General features: G+C 46.7%; 1 protein-coding gene across 6 annotated transcripts in view; it reads left to right on the top strand.

Annotated features, from left to right (window-relative positions):
- Nucleotides 1-20,633, top strand: part of NMNAT2 (nicotinamide nucleotide adenylyltransferase 2) — a 209,736-nt gene that overhangs the window by 166,480 nt on the left and 22,623 nt on the right. For 5 of the 6 annotated variants that reach the window (XM_061160897.1, XM_061160894.1, XM_061160895.1 and 2 more), the window contains 6 exons: nt 10,137-10,225; nt 11,033-11,100; nt 13,283-13,361; nt 16,988-17,114; nt 18,363-18,443; nt 19,580-19,624. In XM_061160897.1, coding sequence (XP_061016880.1) covers nt 10,137-10,225; nt 11,033-11,100; nt 13,283-13,361; nt 16,988-17,114; nt 18,363-18,443; nt 19,580-19,624 — 489 coding nt within the window. The remainder of the gene's footprint in view (nt 1-10,136; nt 10,226-11,032; nt 11,101-13,282; nt 13,362-16,987; nt 17,115-18,362; nt 18,444-19,579; nt 19,625-20,633) is intronic. The other variant, XM_061160900.1, reaches the window with a different exon arrangement.

Below are 20,633 nucleotides of genomic sequence, written 5' to 3'. Positions count from 1 at the left end.
TGCAATTGCTGAGTCATATGGTAAGTGGATATTTAGTTCTTTAAGAAACTACCAGACTGTTTTTTAGAGTAGTTTGCCATTTTACATTTCCACCATCAATATGTTAGGAACCCAGTTTCTCCACATCCTTACCACCATTTGGCATTGTTGTTCTTTCTTCTTTTAGCCATTCTATTAGTGAATGGGCTATTTCCTCCTGGTCTTAATTTATGTTTCTTAATGCTTAGAGATAGTAAACACCATTTCATATGTTTCCTCACCATCTTCACCATCTTCACCGTTTGTCCTAGTCAAGTGAAATGTCTTTTCGTGTCATTTACCCATTTTCTAGTTGTATTGTTAGTTTTTCCACTGCCAAGTTTTGAGTCCTTTCTATGTTCTAAATATGAATCTTAAGACATTTGGATGCAAACATTTTCTCCCAGCCTATAACTTGTTTTTTCATCGTCTTAAGAAGGTCTTTCATAGAAAAAAAAGTTTATTTTATTAAAGTCCAGTTTATTGTGGTTTGTTTTTATACATCCTGTTTTAGGTGTCTTGTTGAAGAGTCTTCACCAAGCCCTGGACCCAAAGATTTTCTCCCACATTTTCATCTAGAAGTTTTATAGTTTTTCATTTTACAATTATAATTTAAATCTGTGATCCATTTTGTTTTTTTAAATTAATTTATTTATTTTAATTGGAGGCTAATTACAATACTGTATGATCCATTTTGAACTAACTTTTGTATATGAGATTTACATCAAGTTCAGTTTGTTTTTATTTTGTTTTTGGTCTATGGCTGTCCTGTTGCTTCAGCACCATTTATTGAAAAAACAGTCCTATCTCCACTGAATTGTTTTTGTGCTTTTGTCAAATTCACTTGGCCTTCCTTGTATGGGGCTATTTTTAGATTCTCTGTTCTGTTTCATTGACCTTTGTGTCTAACTCCCTGCCAATACCTCCCACTTGATTTCTATAGTTATATAATAGTATTTAAAATTTGGATAGATTGATTTTCCCACTTTCTTATTCTTTTTTTTAAAAGTATTAACTATTTAGCTCCTTTACCTTTCCATATAAATTTTAGAATTATTTTGTCTTCATTTATGCAAAAAGAAATCCTTGCTGAGATTTTGATAGGAAGTGCATCAAATTTATATTTAAATTTTGGGAATTAATATCTTTGCTATGTTGAGTCTTTTAGTCCATAAACTATTTTTCAGAGTAGTTTGTCATTTTATGTGGTATGATGCAACATTTATTTAGATCTTCTGTGATTCTTTCATCAGCATTTTGTAGCTTTTAGCATACAAGTTCTATGTATTTTTTAAATTTTGTTTAATTTTTAATTGGTGGATAATTTCTCTCCAATTTTGTATTGGTTTCTGCCATACAACAATGTGAATCAGTCATAATTATATATATATATGACCCCTCTAGGTCATCACGGAGCACCAGGCTCAGCTCCCTGTGTTATTCAGTAACTTCCCACTATCTGTTTTACTCGTGATATGTATATGTGTCAATGCTACTTTCTCAGTTCATCCCATCCTCACCTTCTCCTGCCGTGTCCATAAGTCTGTTCTCTACTAAGTTCATCAGTACCATTTTTCTAGATTCCATATATATTTGTTAATGTATGATACTTGTTTTTCTCTTTCTGACTTACTTCACTCTGTATAAGAGGCTCTAGGTTCATCCACCTCACTACAGTTGACTCAAATTCATTCTTTTTATGGCTGAGTAATAGTCCATTGTATAAATGTACCACAACTTTTTTATCCATGCATCTGTCGATGGACATCTAGGTTGTTTCCATGTCCTGTCTACTGTAAATATTGCTGCGGTGAACACTGGAGTACATGTGTCTTTCAGAATTCTATATATGTTTTATTATATCATTCCTAAGTATTTTATTTTTGAATGGTTATGTCATCTTATTATTTTTTTTTTTTTTATTTATTTGGCTGCGTTGGGTCTTAGTTGTGGCACACAGGATCTTTGTTGCAGCAAGCAGGCTTCTCTCTAGTTGTGGCACATGGACTCCAGAGCGCCCGGGCTCAGCAGACTTAGCACCCACAGACTTAGTTGCCCCAAAGCATGTAGGATCTCAGTTTCCCCACCGGGGATTGAACCTGCATGCCCTGCATTGGAAGGTGGATTCTTAACCACTGGACCACCAGGGAAGTCCCAGTCATCTTGTATTTTAAATTTCAATTTCCATGAACTTTTTGCTAGCATAGAGAAATGCAATTGATTTTCTCATATTGATTTTTTCTTAATACATATATTTTATTGAGCCATAGTTGACTTACAGTGTTTCAGGTGTACTGCAAGCTGATTCTGTTTTATATGTACACATATATTATTTTTGAAATTATTTTCCATTGTAAGTTATTATAAGATATTGACTGTAGTTCCCTTGCTATACAGTAAACCTTTGTTGCTTTTGCACATATATATATATATTTTTAATTAGAAGTGCCTCAAATTCTATTCATACTAAGTCAAACAAGTAGAGTCAAAATGTCATACATTTTTAAGTTAGGCAAAAATTCATAAGTTTTCTAAAATGTATATATTATACATATTATTTATATGTATGTATACAAAAGCTTTTCTCCATCTCTCCTTTTTTTTCTTGATGTTCTTTCCCAAGCCTTCTTTCTTATGTTGATCTTTTATCTTATGATCTTATAGAACTCACTTATTACTTCTTAGAATTTTCTTATAGATCTCTCCTGATTTCTAAGTGAGACTTTCATGCCATATGCAACAGAGATAGATATTTTTCTTTTTGATTTCTTAGTCTTTAAATCTTTTCCTTTCCTTACTGAGCCAGCTAGAACTTCCAGCACCATGTTGAACAGCAGTGGTAAGAGTAACCATCCTTGCCTTGTTCCTGATCTTGGGAAGAAAGCATTCAGTCTTTCATCTTTAAGTATGATGATGTTCTTTATCATGTTGAAGAAGTTCCTTCTATTCCTACTTCTCTGAGTTTTTATCATGAACGAATGTTGAATTTTGTCAGCTGCTTTTTCTGCATCAATTGATATAATCTTGTGGTTTTTCTTCTTTAGCCTTTTAACGTGATGAATTACACTGAATGATTTTTCAAATATTGAAACAGTCTTCTATCTCTGGATTACATGACACTTAGTCATGGTATATAATTCTTTCTATATACAACTGGATTCTATTTGCTAATACTTTGCTAGTGATTTTTGCATATTTTGTACTCTCTTTGCCTGATTTTTATATCAGAGCAATACTGGCTTCATAAAATCAGTTGGAAAGAGTTCCTTTTTCTATTTTCTAGAGAAATGCTAGGATTTTTTTTTCATTTCAGCTTTTTTAAGGTATAATTGACATATGCAATTTTTAGATAAAGTGTGCATTGTGGTGATTTAAGTATACATTATCAAAAGATTCCTCTCATCTAGTTAATTAACATATCTGTCAGTCACCTCACATATTTATTTTTTGGTGAGAACATTTAAGTTCTACACTCTTAGCAAATTTAAATTATATAATACAGTGTTATTGCCATGCAGTGATTGCGATGTGCAGTGATTTATAAGAAATGTGGGGTCATTCAGATGTCCCCATATACATTTTTCATATATATTTGCTCTTTGTGCACAGTTTCTTTCTTACAGCTCCCAAAACTCTTGGGCTTTCCTGAGTGATAGAAGCAATGGGAGCGTCTTTTATTTTAATACTTGGTCTCTTGCCTTCGTTCCCTTACACCACAACTAGGCTGCTATTGATGAGGTGACTTTTGTAAAGCAAGTAAGAATAGAAGGCAGGGACTTTCAGTTCCACCCTCTGATTTCTGGGGGAGAGATAGGGGTTGGAGGCTGAATCAATCATCAATAGCCAATGATTTAATCAATCATGCCTAAATAATGAAGTCTCCATTAAAAACCCAAGAAGCCAAGGGTTCAAAGATCTTCTAGGTTGGGGAAACAGTGCTTCCACATACCACCGCACCATGTGCCACATTCCATGAAGCCCCAAACTCCATGAGGACAGAGGCTCCTTTGTTCTGGACCTCACCACATGTATCTCTTCATATGGCTGTTGATTGGTATTCTTTAATATCCCTTGTAATAAATTGGTAATCTAGTGAGTAAACAGATCTCCTGAGTTCTGTGAGTTGCTCTAGTAAACTAATCAAATAAAGGAGGCCATCACGGGAGCTTCTAATTTATAGCCAGTTGGTCAGAAATACAGGTTAACGACCTTGACTTGTGACTGGCATGTAAAGTCCAAGGACTATGTCATGGGTAACTCCAGTTTGTAGCCCTTTGGTCGATCAGAAGCATAGTAACATGTGAGCTTAGAATCTGACATCTGAAAGGGAGGAGGCGGTCTTATAAGACTGAACCCTTAACCTGTGGGATCTGATGCTATCTCCAGGTTGATGGTGTCAGAACTGAGTTGAATACTGATGTGGGTAGCCTTTCCTTCCTCCAGGGAATCTTTCCAACTCAGGGATCGAAGTCAGGTCTCCCGCACTGCAGGTGGATTCTTTACCAGCTGAGCTACCAGGGAAGCCCTAGAATCATTTTACTTATCAATCAATTATAGCCGCCATGTTTTACATTAGGTCCTTCTGTAGCATTAGGGTTTTTGGTTTGTTTGTTTGTTTTTCTGACTGCCCTCGGACATCGTTGCTATGCACAGACTTACTCTGTGGGAGCAGGGGCTACTCTCTAGTTGCAGTGTGAGAGCTTCTTGTTGCATTGGCTTCTCTTGTTTCAGAGCATAGGCTCTCGGGCACACTGGCTCAGTAGTTGTGTTGCATGGTCCTACTAATAGTTGCCTCATTGCATGTGGGATCTTCCTGGGCCAGGGGTCAAACCAGTGTCCCCTGCATTAGGAGGCAGATCTTAACCACTGGGCCACTAGGCAAGTCCCAGTAGCATTGGTTTTAATTCTTCTTTAAATGTTTGCTGAACTTCTCCAATGAAACCACATGGGCATTACGCATCTTTTATATTCAGAATTTAATATGATTTTCATAACAACCTTGCAAAGAAGGCATTTTACAGATATGAAAACCTAAGGCTCAGAGAAATTCAGTGACTTACCCAAGATCCAGAAGTCTTATGAACCCAAGTTCAGTGTTGTTTCTACAGTATTATAGTTCCTGAGTTACTAATAGATAGACTTTTTCGCCATATAAAATCTCTATGGGGAAAAAAAAAAACAACGTAATTTTATCTGCTCCTGGCCATTTTTGTTTAGCTTGGTTCCAGTTTTTTCTTGCCTGACATTCCATTCAAATTAAAGGATAATAAGGCAACAGGTGAATTGCAGAGTATAAAACCTAGTGTTATTAGTACAGTCACAAATGTCTGGTCTGAAAGATTGATGACATGGCATTGACACGTCCAACTGCAGGGACCCAGAGGCAAAGCAAACAAAATGTCTAGAGAGAGGAGGAAATCCATGGTCCCTAAACATTCCCTGGGAAGTTTTCGATGGGTCTTCTTTTCAGTTTCCCTGGTGGTTCAGACAATAAAGAATCTACCTGCAATGCAGGAAACCCAGGTTTGATCCCAGGGTTGGGAAGATCCCCTGGAGAAGAAAATGGCAACCCGTTCCAGTATTCTTGCCTGGAGAATTCCATGAACAGAGGAGCCTGGCGGGCTATAGTCCTTGGAGTCACAGAGTCAGACAGGACTGAGCAACTAAGCAGTCACACACACATTTCTTCCTTTATTCCTCACCACCTGGCCCAAAACTTCCTGCCAGGAATGACTGTCTCCTTTAAGGTAGGATTTTTCACCACTGCACTATCTGTTCTGTGAGTTTCTCTTCTAGTTCAGAGCATATCACTCCTCATGTTAAACAGCCTTCAGTGATGCCCTATTATCTATACTTCTCAACCTTATGGTTGTTGTCAATATATGTCTGCTGTTCTCCAACTTTAGCGATCAGAAGCATCACCTACGGATACTAATTTTAAAGTGAAAGTCGCTCAGTCATGTCTGACTCTTTGCAACCCCATGGACTATACAGTCCATGGAATTCTCCAGGTCAGAATACTAGAGTAGGTAGCCTTTCCCTTCTCCAGGGGATCTTCCCAACCCAGGGATCGAATCCAGGTCTCCCTCATTGCATGTGGATTCTTTACCAGCTGAACCAGAAGGAAAACCCAAGAATACTGGAGTGGGTAGCCTATCCCTTCTCCAGAGGATCTTCCCAACCCAGGAATCGAACCAGGGCCTCCTGCATTGCAGGCAGATTCTTTACCAACTGAGCTATCAGGGAAGCCCTAGACTAAGATTTAATCCCAGAGATTTTGACTCAGAACTTGAGCAGGACCTAAAAATCCTGCATTTTTTTTTTTTTTAATTAGTTGGAGGCTAATTACTTCACAACATTTCAGTGGGAAAAACCTGCATTTTAATAGCCTTTCCCTGGTGATTCCGACGCAAGTGGTCCACAGAATACATGTTGGCCAATCAGTGATATAGAAGTCATACTCCTTGGCCTGGCTTTCAGGGCCCTCTCAAGTTTGATGCCCACTTGCTTAGCCAACAGTATCCCTCCCTCACCCTCACCCCACCCCTACCAGCCCCCCACAGCCTAACCCTAGTGCTTAAGACTAAACTAGTGGGTGAGCTTTCTTTACACTGTGCGATTTCTGGGTATTTGCTGGAACTGCTCATTCTCCTTGGAAAGACAAAGTTATCTCTCCTGTACCTTCTTCCCCTTGCCTTAGTATGTCATAGAGTTGTTCAAGCAGTAGGTTGCCACACATACCTAGGTTGTGAGCAGCTTTTTACTTAAATTTATGACTACCAGAATAAAATACACTAGACAATATTGTAACAGTTGTTTCCGTTAATTATGCATAAACATACATATGTATGTATTGTGTCAGGACATAAAATGTGTTTCTTACTGTGAGTTATAGTAAAATACTACCACCGACAACAGCATTGAAAGCCACGGCTATAGCACTCACCCAATTTGTCTCTCATTAGAGCCATCAGCGTAGCATTCTGTTTCTCCGTTATTGTGAACCTGTGGAGAATAATGAATAAAGCCACTCTTATCCCTCTGGCATCCGTCATGGTATTTTGTGCTCAATAAATGTTAAATGAATTGAATTGCCTGCATGATCACCATCATGACTTTTCTGGGCTTAACTACTTCAGATCAAGAATTCTTTTTTCAGGATTAGGGTTGGGGCTGTTCCTTTCAGAAATTGCTTCTTTGTGAGCAAGGGAGCATTGCCAGGGGAAGTGACCACTCCTATTGGCCAGAGCAAAAGGGTAGCATTTTCTAAGGCAGTGAGGCTGCTTGGTGCAACCTATTTCTTTTGGAAATTCCTGTGTGTAGTCTGAGGAATAGAGTGGATGACTCTCTGGATCAAAATGGCCCTCTGGAAAGCACCCCTAAAGGAAGGTGGCTACATGAGCCTTTTAGGTATGAGCACTTGTTGAACATGTATCGCTCAATGAACAAGCCACTGTATTGAGTGCTTAAGAGCCTAGGAAGTCTTTGGCATGGGAGACAGACTGAATGACTTTCGGACCACGGATATGTTTTCTTAAGCCTGCACAGTGGCAATGGAACAAGCCAAGGTTGTTGTTTGAATGTAAATCATCTTATTCTCAGCTTGTTCTCACATGTATGTTAATTGCACATCTTCTTATGAGTTTGGGACCTCTTCTCTACAGCAAAGTCCCCTGGCTTTGAAGAATTCTGTAGAGAAGAGGAGCAAAGATATACACTTTCAGAAACAATTTCCGGACCAGGTCCCTTGAACAGGGTGATCAGCAAAGGGAGATGTTGCCAGGCAGGCATGCCGGACGTGGGGTAGAGCTGAGCTTCAAACACAAAGCTTGGGCAAGTGGGGAGTTAAAAGAGAACACTTTCTATAAGACAGGGAGAGGAAGGAAGGTCTGGCTTATTGCAGCACAGGCTCCGTGATAGCCAAAGGCCATACGAAAATGATCCTAAGGAAGACTGGGGTGTAAAGGGCAAAGAGAAGAGGGGAGGCTAAAGAATTTATTCGGATATCAAAAAGGTTTTGCTACAGGGTCTTCAGTTTATCCTTGACCTCGAAGTAAGATTTGGAAATTAGTGAAATAATATCAGTCATCTTTTAAAAGGCAAAAGTGGCACACTTGTTAGAATGGTTCATATAGGAAGACAAAACTGGTAATGCTGAATGCTGGTGGAGCAACAGGAAGGCCCGTTCATTGCTGGCAGGAATGCTAAATTGCACACCCGCTTTGGAAGATACTTTGGCAGTTTCGTGCAAAATTAGACATACTTTTACCATATGTTCCCACAATCACACTTATAAATATTTACCTGAGTTGAAATGTATGTTCACTCAAAAATCTATATGTGATTGTAACATCAGCTTTATTCATAATCCACGAAAACTGAAAGCAGCCAAGATGACCTTCAGTTAGTGAATGAATAAACAAACTGTGGTATGTCCAGACAATGGATTATTATTCAGCAATAAAAGAAATGAGTTATCAGACCAGGGAAAGACCTGGAGGAAGCTTAAATACAAATCACTGAGTAGAAGAAGTCTGTCTAAAGAGGCTAGATGCTGTATGGTTCCAACTGTTTGGCATTTTGGAAAAGGCAAAACTACAGAGATAGTAAAAAGATCAGTGGTTACCAGCGGTGGTGGGGAGGGAGAGAGATGAATAGGCACAGCACAATGGATTTTCAGGGGGAGAAAGTATTTTCCACGAAACTGTAATATGGACATGTGTCATTATGCATTTGTCAAAAGCCATAGAACCTTACAACACAAAGAATGAATCTCAATGTAAACTATGGCCTGTAGTTAATAATGATGGGTCAACACGGGCCCATCAAATGTAACAATTATACCACACAAGCACAAGGTTGTATAGGGGTACAATAGGGGAAATGGGGTGTGGGGGAGGTCAAAAGATGGGGGGTTGAATACATAGAACTCTGTGTACTATCTGCTCAGTTATTCTGTACATCTAAAACTATGCCAAAAAATAAAGTTTACTATTATTTTTTTAAAAGATCTCTTTAAAAAAAGCTCCGAGATTTCACGTTGAAAAAAGGAAAAGGCAAATGTGATGAGACTTCTTTTTTTAATTATTATTTTTTTTAAAGAGACCACAAAGAAGATACAATTTATTTTTTGGTGGGGGTGGGGGTGGGGGGCTGGGTGGCTGAGCCGGGTCTTCACTGCAGTGTGTAGACTTCTCTAGTTGCCGAGTGCAGTCTCTAGAGTGCACGGCTCAGTAGTTGCAGCGTGCGGGCTGATGAGACGACTTATTTTTAAGTTGTAAGAGAGCCAGCAAGGTAATCCGGGAACCTTGCTTGTAAACTACACAGCCAGTTCTGCTACCCAAGCCCCTGGTCCCTTATAGACTCCCTCACCTGTTCAGTAAATCCATGCCACCTTCCCTCAGCTCTAGATGCTCAGTGCTATTGGATTTGTACAATGAGCTGCCCTAGAAGAAAGATAGAACCAAAAACCTTCATCCCTTCTTAATTAGCTGTATTGGCTCATGAAAATGAAATTGGGCTTGTCTGGTAAATTTGAAAAAGCAACATCACAGATTATTTTCAGCAGAAAAAAAGGGGGGAGCTTTTCTTTGGCTGAACTTTTCTCAACCAACTGTAATGACAGTTTTTCTGGTTTGATTGTTAATTCTCCCTAATCACGTAGAAGGCCCTTGAAATTTGTTTTGATGGATTTCCTCTTCTGAATAACTAGATGAAGCAATCAGCCCACCTTTCATATTATAAGAAGGTTCTTCTTTTTTCTTTTTTAAAAATGACTCCTCCGCTTTGGAATAATTTCTGCTAGTGATCATAATGGTAAATTCCAATCAGTTGCTTTGAGGGAGGTGCTTGTTTTAAATCTCTCTAAACTCATCCAGCACTGGACCTTTAAACCTGGATTAATCCCCTTGAGTTCTAAATCATTTTGCTTTGGGAGCTGAAATCTGGTTCCAGCACCTTTTGAACCACCCATGTTTGCTTTGAAAGTTGGCACTTTCCATTAAAATGGCAAGAAAGATGGGAAATAAGCCTTACAGAGCTGAAGGTGTTGATTTCAACGATCACCTTTAACCCACACCTTTCCTCTTTATAATGTGAGGTTTTCTTCTCTTAATTAGAAAGAGCCAGGGATTATCTACACAAAACTGGAAGGTTTATTGTCATTGGTGGGATCGTCTCTCCTGTCCACGACTCCTATGGAAAACAGGTGGGTTTCTCCTTTGTCTCCATCCTCCCTAACCCCCTTTCTTGACCTAATGATGCCACTGGCGTAAAACTGCCCCACTGCCATCTCTGCTGCGATTCTTACAAACACAGAACACCCGGTAGCAAGTGTCCTGCTTCCCATCTCTGGACCACAGTCAGACCTGAGCCAGTGGGAGTTGGGCAGCAGCTGGGAAAAATAGCTGCCCATGCCCAGGCCCAGTCAGAACGCGTTAGAAGAGGAGCTGGTCCACCCGCTGAGGGCCGAGGATGCCAGACTGGTGGCTGTTTATAGGCTGGGCAATCTTTCCTGGGATTGTAGGAGAAAAGACATCTGCCTCTTATAGTAATCTGCCTTACAATACATGTTCCCTTTTCCTCCCTCCCTGCCCCACATCCCAGAAAATCTGGATGCTGTCCCAGTCCTTCACCTCCTCCCCCAGATACAACCTGGTGGGCTCCGGGGAAGTCACCCAGCCCGATGGAGCCGGGAGACCAGGCAGCACTTGCTATGTTGTCTCCCTCATCTCTGTGCTGGGCGCACCCTGGCCGCTTCATCCGTCGGTGGAGGCTCACCTCCGACTCTGACAGGGAGGGGAGCGTACGCTCACACCCTCCCTTCTGTCTCTGCTCCCCGCCCGGCACCTCCACTCCATGCCTGCATGTGGCGGGCGGACGCGTGGAGGGCTCCCTCTCACACTCTGTCAGCCCTGAGCAATGCTGCGCTTTTTAACGGGCAGACGTGGGCTGGCGTCCTGGGGAGCCTGTGGGGAGCAGGCCAGCCTCTCAGCGATCGCTCTGTGCTTCTCAGGGTCTTGTGTCAAGCCGGCACCGTCTCATCATGTGTCAGCTGGCCGTCCAGAATTCCGACTGGATCAGGTAGGGTTTGCCTGAGGGTGCCAAAGTGGGCGGCCCTGGGGCTCTCTGGGGCTGGGTGGGAAAGAGGAAGGGTCCCCACAGCAGTTTGGACCCCGCAGGAGTGCAGAGCATGGGGAAGATATTAGCCCCATGCAGGCGATAATTACATAAACATTTTGGGGTGGCCTGATGACTTATTTTTTAACCAAGCCATGGAGCCAGTGAAACTGAAGAGGGAGCTTTCAGTGTTTCATCTGCTCTGGCACCTGTGGACTCAAGAGTCTGCTCAGAGTTTCCAAAAAGATCATGGGGACTGGGGTGGAGCAGGGCCAGAAAACTCAAAATGCCTCTCCACTTCCATCCCCACTCACTTGCATGAACTCTTCACTACCTTTCAGGGAAGGTTCCCGGCCTCGGCTGTTTTCTACTTCTGTTCAGGCACCCTAGGGCCCCTCGCCGAGGTCAGGACAGAGGTGTGTGTCGGTGGGATATGAGTGCACACGGCCTTTCCCTCAGAGGGTCCCTAGACGGTCCCCTCGCTAAGATGGCAGACACCATTATCCGCTGAGCTGGTGGTGTAATTAAAGCAGACTTCCACTAATTATGCTAATTATGCTCCCCAAAGCTCCTACAGTTATAATTTGCATGAGAAGATGACGATAAAAATAACGACACACCATGTGTCCCCTAATTCCCCCTCATGAAAGAATAAGCAGCACCTAGAGGTTTCCATGAAAGGAGGGAAATGAAGGGCCGCTGACCTCAGAATGAGGGCTGCGGAGAGTTAGCAGGGGAGAGATGGGGTGGGCGGAAATGAGAGCAGTGAAGGGAAGCAAAGATGATAATTAAACGGTGATCTGTGCCATTTGTGTGCAGTGATTTGTGGGAGCAGTGCATGCCCTTTATAGACTTTCTCATCCCCCCCCAACCCACCCACCGCCCTGAGATAGAGGTGAGGTCGGGAGACAGCTCAGGAGAAGTCAAGGAGCTTGAGAGGAAAGCACATCTGTGGTCAAGTCTGTGTAGAAGCGAAGCCTCTTAGCTCTGCCCAGCATGATCTCAGGGGAAAGAAGGGTCCAGTGGGGGAAGTGTGGGACAGGAGACAGTTCCTGCTTGTCTGTGATTAGAAGACTCTGAAATAATTCCGTCTTTGCTTCAACACATATTTACTGAGCACATACTGTGCTGCTCCAGGGGCTGGGGACATCAGAATTTTGAGAATTGAGGTCGCCAGAGAGGTCGGAGCTAGCTCTGAAGATGGGGGCTGGGCCCGCAAAGCCCCTGGGCACCGGGGAAGCTGTTCAGCCAGGTCCGGGGTCTGCTCATCTCAGAGAGGATGCCCGTCTCAGGTCAGGGATCTGAGGGGGTCAGGTTCAGGGCAAGCCAGGTCTCTGAGGGTTTTCAGTTCGTGAGGTCTCATCTCTGGGAACCCTAGCTGTGCCGCCTGGTGGGAGGTGACAGAATGCTCAACTGCTAAGAACGTATTTGAGAAACGTCCCAGTTTAGCAGCTCATTAAGTTGGTAATGAAGCCCGACTGCTGCCTCTCTCTGGGCCTGGGTCCCGGCTCACTTCACGTCCCGCGTGCAGCAGGAGTGGCCAGTCCAGGGACTGTGCCTTCCGGTGTGGCTGCCGCACCCACCTCCATGCCCACCGGGCACCCCGCTGCACGCAATGGCCAACACGGGCATTTTCCCCAGTTCAGGTAACTGCAGTCACCACTTGATGAGGGCCTGGCTCATTTCATTCTTATCAGAATCCTATAAGGCCCAGAAGAGAATTACCCAGAATGAGAGCAAGATGCTATTCTAAGCACTTTGCATGTACAACTCACTGACCTCTTTTAATAATTCCACAGGAGAGTTATTGTTGTTATTCTCGTTTTACAAATGGGGAAAGTGAGCACCAAAAATCACATAACTTACGCAAAGCCCCACAGTTGGGAGGGTCTGGTACTGGTGTTAAACCTGGCCAGACCAGTGCCAGCATCAGTTCATGTAAGCCTGTAGCATTTTCCTCTCATTTTACAGAGGGGAAACTGAGACTCAGGAAGGTATTTCAAGCTCATGTTTTATTTGATTCGAGATCTAAGTACACGCTATGACCAAGTCTGCATAAGCTTTTTGAGCTATGCCTTTGGAAGGAACCTGTAAGCGAAGAGTGTGAGAATGAAAACCAAGGGAAATTTGTCTTTCTGATCGTCAGGGTGGACCCGTGGGAGTGCTACCAGGACACCTGGCAAACGACCTGCAGCGTCCTCGAACACCATCGGGACCTCATGAAGGTGAGCTGGGCCGGGCTTTGGGCTGGTGGCCCACAGAAGCCAGGGGGCCTGGGAAAGGTGGACTGCCCCAGTCGTTTCCAGCTTCTCCGCCAGCCGTGGGGAGACCAGGCTCTGAGCAGCATCCAGGCGGGCAGTGATACTGGGAACCCAGAGCAGCCCCAGAGCCTGCTCCCTGCCTCGTCCTCCTCCTGAATATGACTTGGGGCAGTTTTCATCTCCCGGCAGCAAGTTCAGGGCAGGATTCAGAAGCCCGCAGCTGGGAAACTTCAGAAAGTGATGAGAGAAGGAGAGAGGAGCGCTGGGTGGAGGTACAAGCGGCCAGGTTCTCCCGCCGCACCTCCAGAGGACCCATCAGTCCTCTCATCCCGAACTATACCGGGCTGCAGCACCGCACTCCTGCAGGCCGTGTACATCAGGCGCACACTTTCCTCCTCACAGGAGTCCACGCACCCTGTGTTCTCACCTCTGGTTTATTTGTGGGTAGAAGGATGCATGGGCTTCCGTCTTGACTCAGTGCTAAAGAACCCGCCTGCCAATGCAAGAGACGGGGGTTCGATCCCTGGGTGGGAAAGATCCCCTGGAGGAGGAAATGGCAAACCACTCCAGTATTCTTGCCTGGAGAATCCCATGAACAGAGGATCCTGGTGGATGATAGTCCATAGGGTCACAAAGAGTCGGACATGACTTAGTGACTAAACAACAGGAAGGAAGTACAAAGAGGTGAACCAGGATATCTTAGGACACACAGTGACTGCCTAGGCCACACTGACAGCTGCCTGCGGCCTGTGGCTGGGTGCAGTGACCGAAGGTAAGCGCAGGTTCCACGCCAGCCAGTCGGCATGTGCAGAAAAGTACCCTTCACAGATGGATACCAACCCATCAACTCTACCGTGAAAGGGTGAAAAGCAGTGCCATTGACGGCAAGAAGCCCGGCCCACCGAGACAAGACGCAGGGCTTCCTGCTCACCTCCACTGGTCCTGATGCAGAGCCCTCCCCCCGCCCCAAACAGTGATCAGAGTGGCATCATCCTGACGCAGGGACCGCCCCCATTCCATCTGCGTTCACTGTCAGAGGGCCTGTCAGAACCTTCTCCTTGGGGAGCTGTCAGCGGCCTCAACTACCCCCCACCCCCACTCCACCTGCTTATTTGAACAGACATGGACCTGGGACTCCAGACCATCCAGGGAGTTAAGAGCAAGAGGAGTAGAAAGGACAAGCTGGCTGGTGCTTCATCTATTAAGCTGAAGAAAACCCAACCCCCTTCTTTCTGCTTTGAGAACCCTTCGCAGACATCCTGAGTCCTTCCTGGTCCCCTCGACAGGACAAGGTGGCCCTGACTTGCTCCTCTGGGCTGCTCTCAACAACAGCAGTAACAAAAGACGTCCTGTCTTACTGTATAAGGATGTGTCCATCAGGGCAGGCTAAGATACACAAGTATCCTTCAGATCTCAGTGGCTTCACAGAAGTTTACTTCTCACATTACGGGTCAGCTGGGGGCGCTGCTGGGGGGCTGCGCGCCTTTCAGTCACCGGGAGCTTCAGGCTGCATGATGGAATGAGGAATCAGGGACCCTGCAGGCATTCCTGAGCCTTGGCTCTGCCCAGCCAGAAAGCCTGGCAGCTGTTTTGCTGTCTAAACGTCTGGGCTTCCCGAACCCTCCCTCTGTTACTCATGCCCAGAGGCATCAGTCTGGGCCTGAGATGCTTGGCCAGGAGCCACAGCTGTTGAGTGATGGTCACAAGCCGGCAGAGAATGTCAGTCCTGATGGCTCCCCCGCCTTGGAGCAGGAGCGGGAGCTTGGAGCTGCTGGTAGCTCCCAGTCTCCCTGGTCCCAGCATCAGGCCGGTGTTCCTGGCATGGAAAGTGGACCTGTCAGAGAGATAGACACGGGGCTTAATAGGCGAGGCAAGGCTGTGAGAACATGGGAACCTCTGGAGGGCAGAGCGGGGCAGATGGCCAGCACGTTTCTTCTCCAGCACAGAACAAGTCAAATGGGACTAATGATGCGTGCAGCGAGAGGAAGACATTCCTTGGCTCCCAGGCTGAGAACGTGGCATTTTTCTTTTCTGGAGGTGAAATCATAATAAAAGGGAGGCAAGCTGTCCCTTCCACTCAACCAGCTGCAGCCGGCCATAGAATCCCACAAAGCAGGCTAAGATGATCCCGTGGTCCCCAACCTCAGCTGGCCCCCAGATGCGGCAGGATACTGTCGTGCCTGTCTCCCAACACAGAAGTGACAAGTCAGCCCACGAGATCAACGCCTGCCCTTCCAGGGCTCAGAAAGACTCCTGTGCCGCTCTGCCTCCAGGGTGGCGTGTGGAAGATGCCTTTGGAGGGTCACCCCAGCCCTGGGAACTGGGGGTCCCCTGGCAGCCTGTGTGTTCAGTCATGTCCGACTCTTTCCGACCCCGTTGACTATAATAAATAGCCCGCCAGGCTCCTCTGTCCATGGGATTTCCCCAGCAAGAATGCTGGAGTGGGGTTGCCATTTCCTCCTCCAGAGGATCTTCCCAACCCAAGGGTCAAACCTGCATCTCCTTCTTGGCAGGCGGATTCTTTACCCTTGAGCCATCAGGGAAGCCCTCCAGCAGAGGGACCCAGTAATCCAGAAAGGGTGGTGGGCCAGGGATGAGGGGAAGCTGGCTCTCAGGGAAGGGACCTTGAATAAGCAACAGCCCTGTGAAGCTCAGCAGATTGAAAATTCATCCTTTATTTTTCTGCTGCCCAGAAGCTGCTCTCCCACCCCACCATGGGCTGGAGGGCGGGGGGTGGGGGGGTGTTTCTGGGTCAGCTGTGAAGAATGCTGCGCTATCAGGTCTGTGTTTGCTGTGGCACTAGGAGAAGCAGCCGGCCAGATAACACAGGACAATGGATAATACACAGAGCATTTCCGCTGGGCTCTGGAATGTGTATTTACACTCTGAGCAGGCGCAGAGTTCCCAGAGCCCCGCCTCCCCCTTCCTGCAGCGCAGACATCCTGCTCCGCCCAGCACCGCTCCCCAGCCTGGCCCTGTCGCTGGCATCTCTGGCCTGGCACCGCTCCCTGGCCTGGCCCTGTCGCTGGCATCTCTGGCCTGGAGAGGCGGCAGGTGGTGATAGCGCCTGGTGTTTGTGTGACCTTTTCCCGAGCTTGCACAGCCCTTCTGCAGACATGACCTCATTTTGAGTCCCATGAAGCAGGCGGGAAAGGCACGTGCCTTCTACAGAAGGTTACAACATAGGCACAGTTTCTGCCACGTGCCAGATGTTCCAAAAGTGCTCCATGTATGGCTGCTCATGTAAGCCCTCCACATCCCAGAGAGACGGCTCTCGTTGCCGCTGTCAGTGAAGCATTCGAGCTGAGGTTCAAGACCAGGTAAGTTAACTATCCAGGGTCACGCAGCCAGAAGAGGGCAGAACTCAAACTTGAACCCAGGTCTGTTCAACAACACATCCAATGCATCTCCCAGGGAGCCATCTCACCTCCTGCCAGCCTAGAGTGACCTTAGGGCACGACTAGGGTCTAGAACCTTCCCCCAGTCCTCTTTCTCAGCTCTGGGACACCTCACCATGATGGCCAAGCAGAAGAGCGTTTGGGGAGAACTGGAGAAGACTTCACTGACTGTGCTCTTCTTCCTCCCTCCAGCGGGTGACTGGCTGCATCCTCTCCAATGTCAACACACCTTCCATGACACCTGTGATCGGACAGCCCCGAAATGAGACCTCCCAGCCCATCTACCAGAACAACAACGCGCCCAGCAAGCCCACCGCAGGTAGGGGAATGCTGGTGTAGAGCGGAGGCTCTCGAACTTCAGAATCGCCTGGAGTTCTTGTTAAAACCCAGATCACTAAGTGCTGTCCCAGAACTTGATTCAGTAAGTCTGGGAGAAGGAAGAGAATTTGCATTTTTAAAAAGTCGATGGTCCAGGGACCATGCTTTGAGAACCCGTAAGAAACAGCCTCAAAGAGAAATAGTCACAGTGATAGAGACAGATTCAGGAACAGAGAGAGACAGGGGTTGATGGTATGTATTTTAACATAAATATGACTGCCTTAACTGGGAATTAAAGGTACCAAAGGGAACATTTTTCTCTGCCTTTTCCAAGGAGGTTGCGCATCCTGCCAAGGTCACACGGTAGGAAGTAGCAAGGACAGAAGTCAAACCCAGGCAGTCTACTGCCAGCCCCTAACCCCAGCCTCCCAGCCACCTTCAGCCATCCCTTCAAGGGCCCCCAGCACTTACCCAGCACCTAGTTGTGTCTGCTTGCACAGTGCTCCATGCGTTACACAGGTTCTCATTTAATGCAGTAATTCTGTGATATAGATATTATATTCCCACTTACAGAGAGAACAGCTCCAGAGAAGGTAAGTGATTTGCCAACGGTTACACAGCTCAAAGGTCTTTCCCCCATGGCTCGTCGGCAAAGAATCCACCTGCAGTGCCAGAGCTGCAGGAGACTCGGGTTCGATCCCTGGGTCATGAAGATCCCCTGGAGGGGGCATGGCCACCCACGCCAGTATTCTTGCCTGGAGAATCCCTTGGACAGAGGAACCTGGTGGGCTACAGTCCGTGGAGTTGCAAGAGCCGGACACAACTTAGCAACTAAACAACAAGATATACCTGCATAGTACACATATAAAAATGGAAAAAAAATAAACAATATATGAATACTTTAGTGGCAGTTATCTCTAGCGGTAGAATTACAGATACTTATTTTCCTTTTAATATACTTTCTTCTTCTATATTTTCCAATTTTTCAATACTGTCATAAACACCACCAGAAAATAGATTCTGATTTAGGGCTCAGAATGCTTGTTCCTTGGACTGGAAATGAGAAGCAGGAATGGGGCCGTCACATTTCTATACTTTCTCTCCACCCTCCTTCTGCACCCCCATGACCCAATCCCCATCACTCAATGCAGCCCCGTAGTTTCCAGGGGCCCAAAGCTGGGGCTGATGAGAGTGTGAGTTATGAGTGGTCCTCCCTGTCTGTCCCTGTCTGTCTTGCTCTCTCCCTTAGCTAAGATCCTGGGAAAGGTGGGAGAAAGCCTGAGCAGGATCTGCTGTGTCCGCCCGCCAGTGGAGCGCTTCACCTTTGTGGGTAAGGGAGCAGACTCCCCGCCTCCTTTTCTGTCCCTCCTCCCTCTTCCATGCAGCAGGCACCCCTAGCACCTGCTGGGGCCTGAGCACTTATAGCGCAATGATTGAGAGAGAATAGGAGATGTCACCAGGCCTGCAGAGCCCATCTGTGACGGGAGCCCAGGGATGCGACCATCCTGGCCTGGGGCTCCCGGAGATCTCCCGCACTCACCTTCCTTCTCTGGGCTGTGCTGGTCCCTCTCTCCATGGAATGTGTCCTCCCACCTGAGAGTTCTCAGGGGCCCAGGGGCCCCTCCCAGGCCCTCCTGGCTCTGCCCATGTCAGCACTTCTGCTGAGAGGCTAAGAACATACACGCCCTTTTCTTAATTTTCTCCTTTTTAATTTTTTTTTTGGCTGCTCCCCAAAGGACTCAGCATGAATGAGAATATCCACCTTTGGGTCTCTTTCTGCTACAAACCCAAATTCAACTCTGCAGGAGAGCTGAAGGTCTAGCCCTCATTCTTTTGACTCTGGGGCCGACTACTGCCATCTCTCAGGTTTCCAACTTCCAATCTTGAACCACCCGAGATGGTCTAGGAGGAAGGGAGGCAGGGGGCCCGGGTGTCACGTCTGTGGTGCTGTGCCTACCGTGGGCCTCCTGAGGGGCGCACCTTCAGTGCCCACGTCAGAGCCTCTATCTCTTTCGCATCTCCCTGGGGCTTTGCCTTCTGCCATATGAAAAATCTCAGCCTGCTCAGTTTTGCTTATTCTCTGAGCCAGGTAACCCTGAACAAGAGAGGCCCACCTCCTTGTGACTCTGCCAACTGCCTCCCTAGGTTTGAGGATGCTGCTCTTGGGGCCAGCCTCCTCCCACCCCAATACAAAAGCAAACAGAAGGCGCTCGGCGTGAGTGCGTGTATGTCCGTCACTGGCTGCCCAGCCAGGCGGTCTCGTTCTGAATTCCCAGAACAGTGACTCCTGCCCTGGAGCCTGAGGAAGTGTTCCCTCCCGTTTATGCCACTCAGATGTCCCTACTGGTACCCACCCATCCCAGCCGCGTTCTCCCTCTGAGAAGCCCCTCGGGCAGATTGAGAGTCAGGTACCAGTACCAGGAGGCCGGTTCCCTGATGCTTCTGCATTTCCTCTTGCCTCCCTAGATGAGAATGCCAACCTGGGCACGGTGATGCGGTACGAAGAGATAGGTGAGTGGGGCTGGGAAAGCGGGAACGTTTGGGGCCTCCTGCCTCCAAATGGGCACAGTCGGGGAAGGGAGAGGCTTGCAACCCCTGGGGGCGTTTGAGCAGGGTCTGTTCTTGGAAGGGTAATTAATTGCTTTCAAACTAAGAGCATAGTCTTAGTTATCTTCCAGTCGGGAGTTACCATCTCCCAACTGGACTCCGGCAGGTTCCCAGGAGGTAGGATGGGGTCCGTGGGCAGTTTCTCCTTCAGAGCTTCTTTATCTCATCCAAAAGACACAGAAGTTGAGTTCATTGCCAGCCAGAGATTCTCCTCTTGCCCGCAACACCGTGCCCGCAGAAGATCCCCTCCCTTCCTCAGCGGAGGGGTCCAGTGCTTGGAGCCACGTCTGCGATCTCCCCCACAGCCTTGGGTGGACTAAGGCCCTGACTGTGTGAAGGCAGTAAAGACCCCGGGCCAGAGCAGATGGAGGGTGGTTACACGGAGCTGTCAGGATGGGAAGGTACTGACTCCCCTCGAAGTGAGATGAGTGCTGAGCAACCCTAGGAAACAAGCCAGGAAGCACATTTTCCCAAGGTTCCAGAGTAGCTTAGAGATAGAAGTGTCTGAAGCCAGAAAAGCTCAGATGGACAACGAGACTGGAGCTCGAGCTGCTGCAGGCCCTGGGTGACAAGGAGGGTCAGTGACAGCGGGAAGTCCCCGAAGGACTCAGCAAGGATGAGAATACCCATCTTTGGGTCTCTTTCTCCTACAAACCGAAATTCAACTCTGCAGGAGAGCTGAAGATCTAGCCCTCGTTCTTTTGACTCTGGGGCCGACTAATGCCATTTTGGAGAAGGAAACGGCAAACCACTCCAGTACTCTTGCCTGGAGAATCCCATGGACAGAGGAGCCTGGTGGGCTACAATCCACGGGGTCTCAAAGAGTCGGACACAACTGAGCGACTAACACACACACACTGCCATTTCTCAGGTTTCCAATTTCCAACCTTGAACCAATAGGGATGGTCGAGGG

Source organism: Dama dama, chromosome 14 (genome assembly GCF_033118175.1).
Source record: "Dama dama isolate Ldn47 chromosome 14, ASM3311817v1, whole genome shotgun sequence".
Lineage (NCBI taxonomy): Eukaryota > Metazoa > Chordata > Mammalia > Artiodactyla > Cervidae > Dama > Dama dama.
The sequence above is the reverse complement of the archived record's forward strand: the minus strand, read 5'-3'. Positions and strand labels throughout refer to the sequence as shown.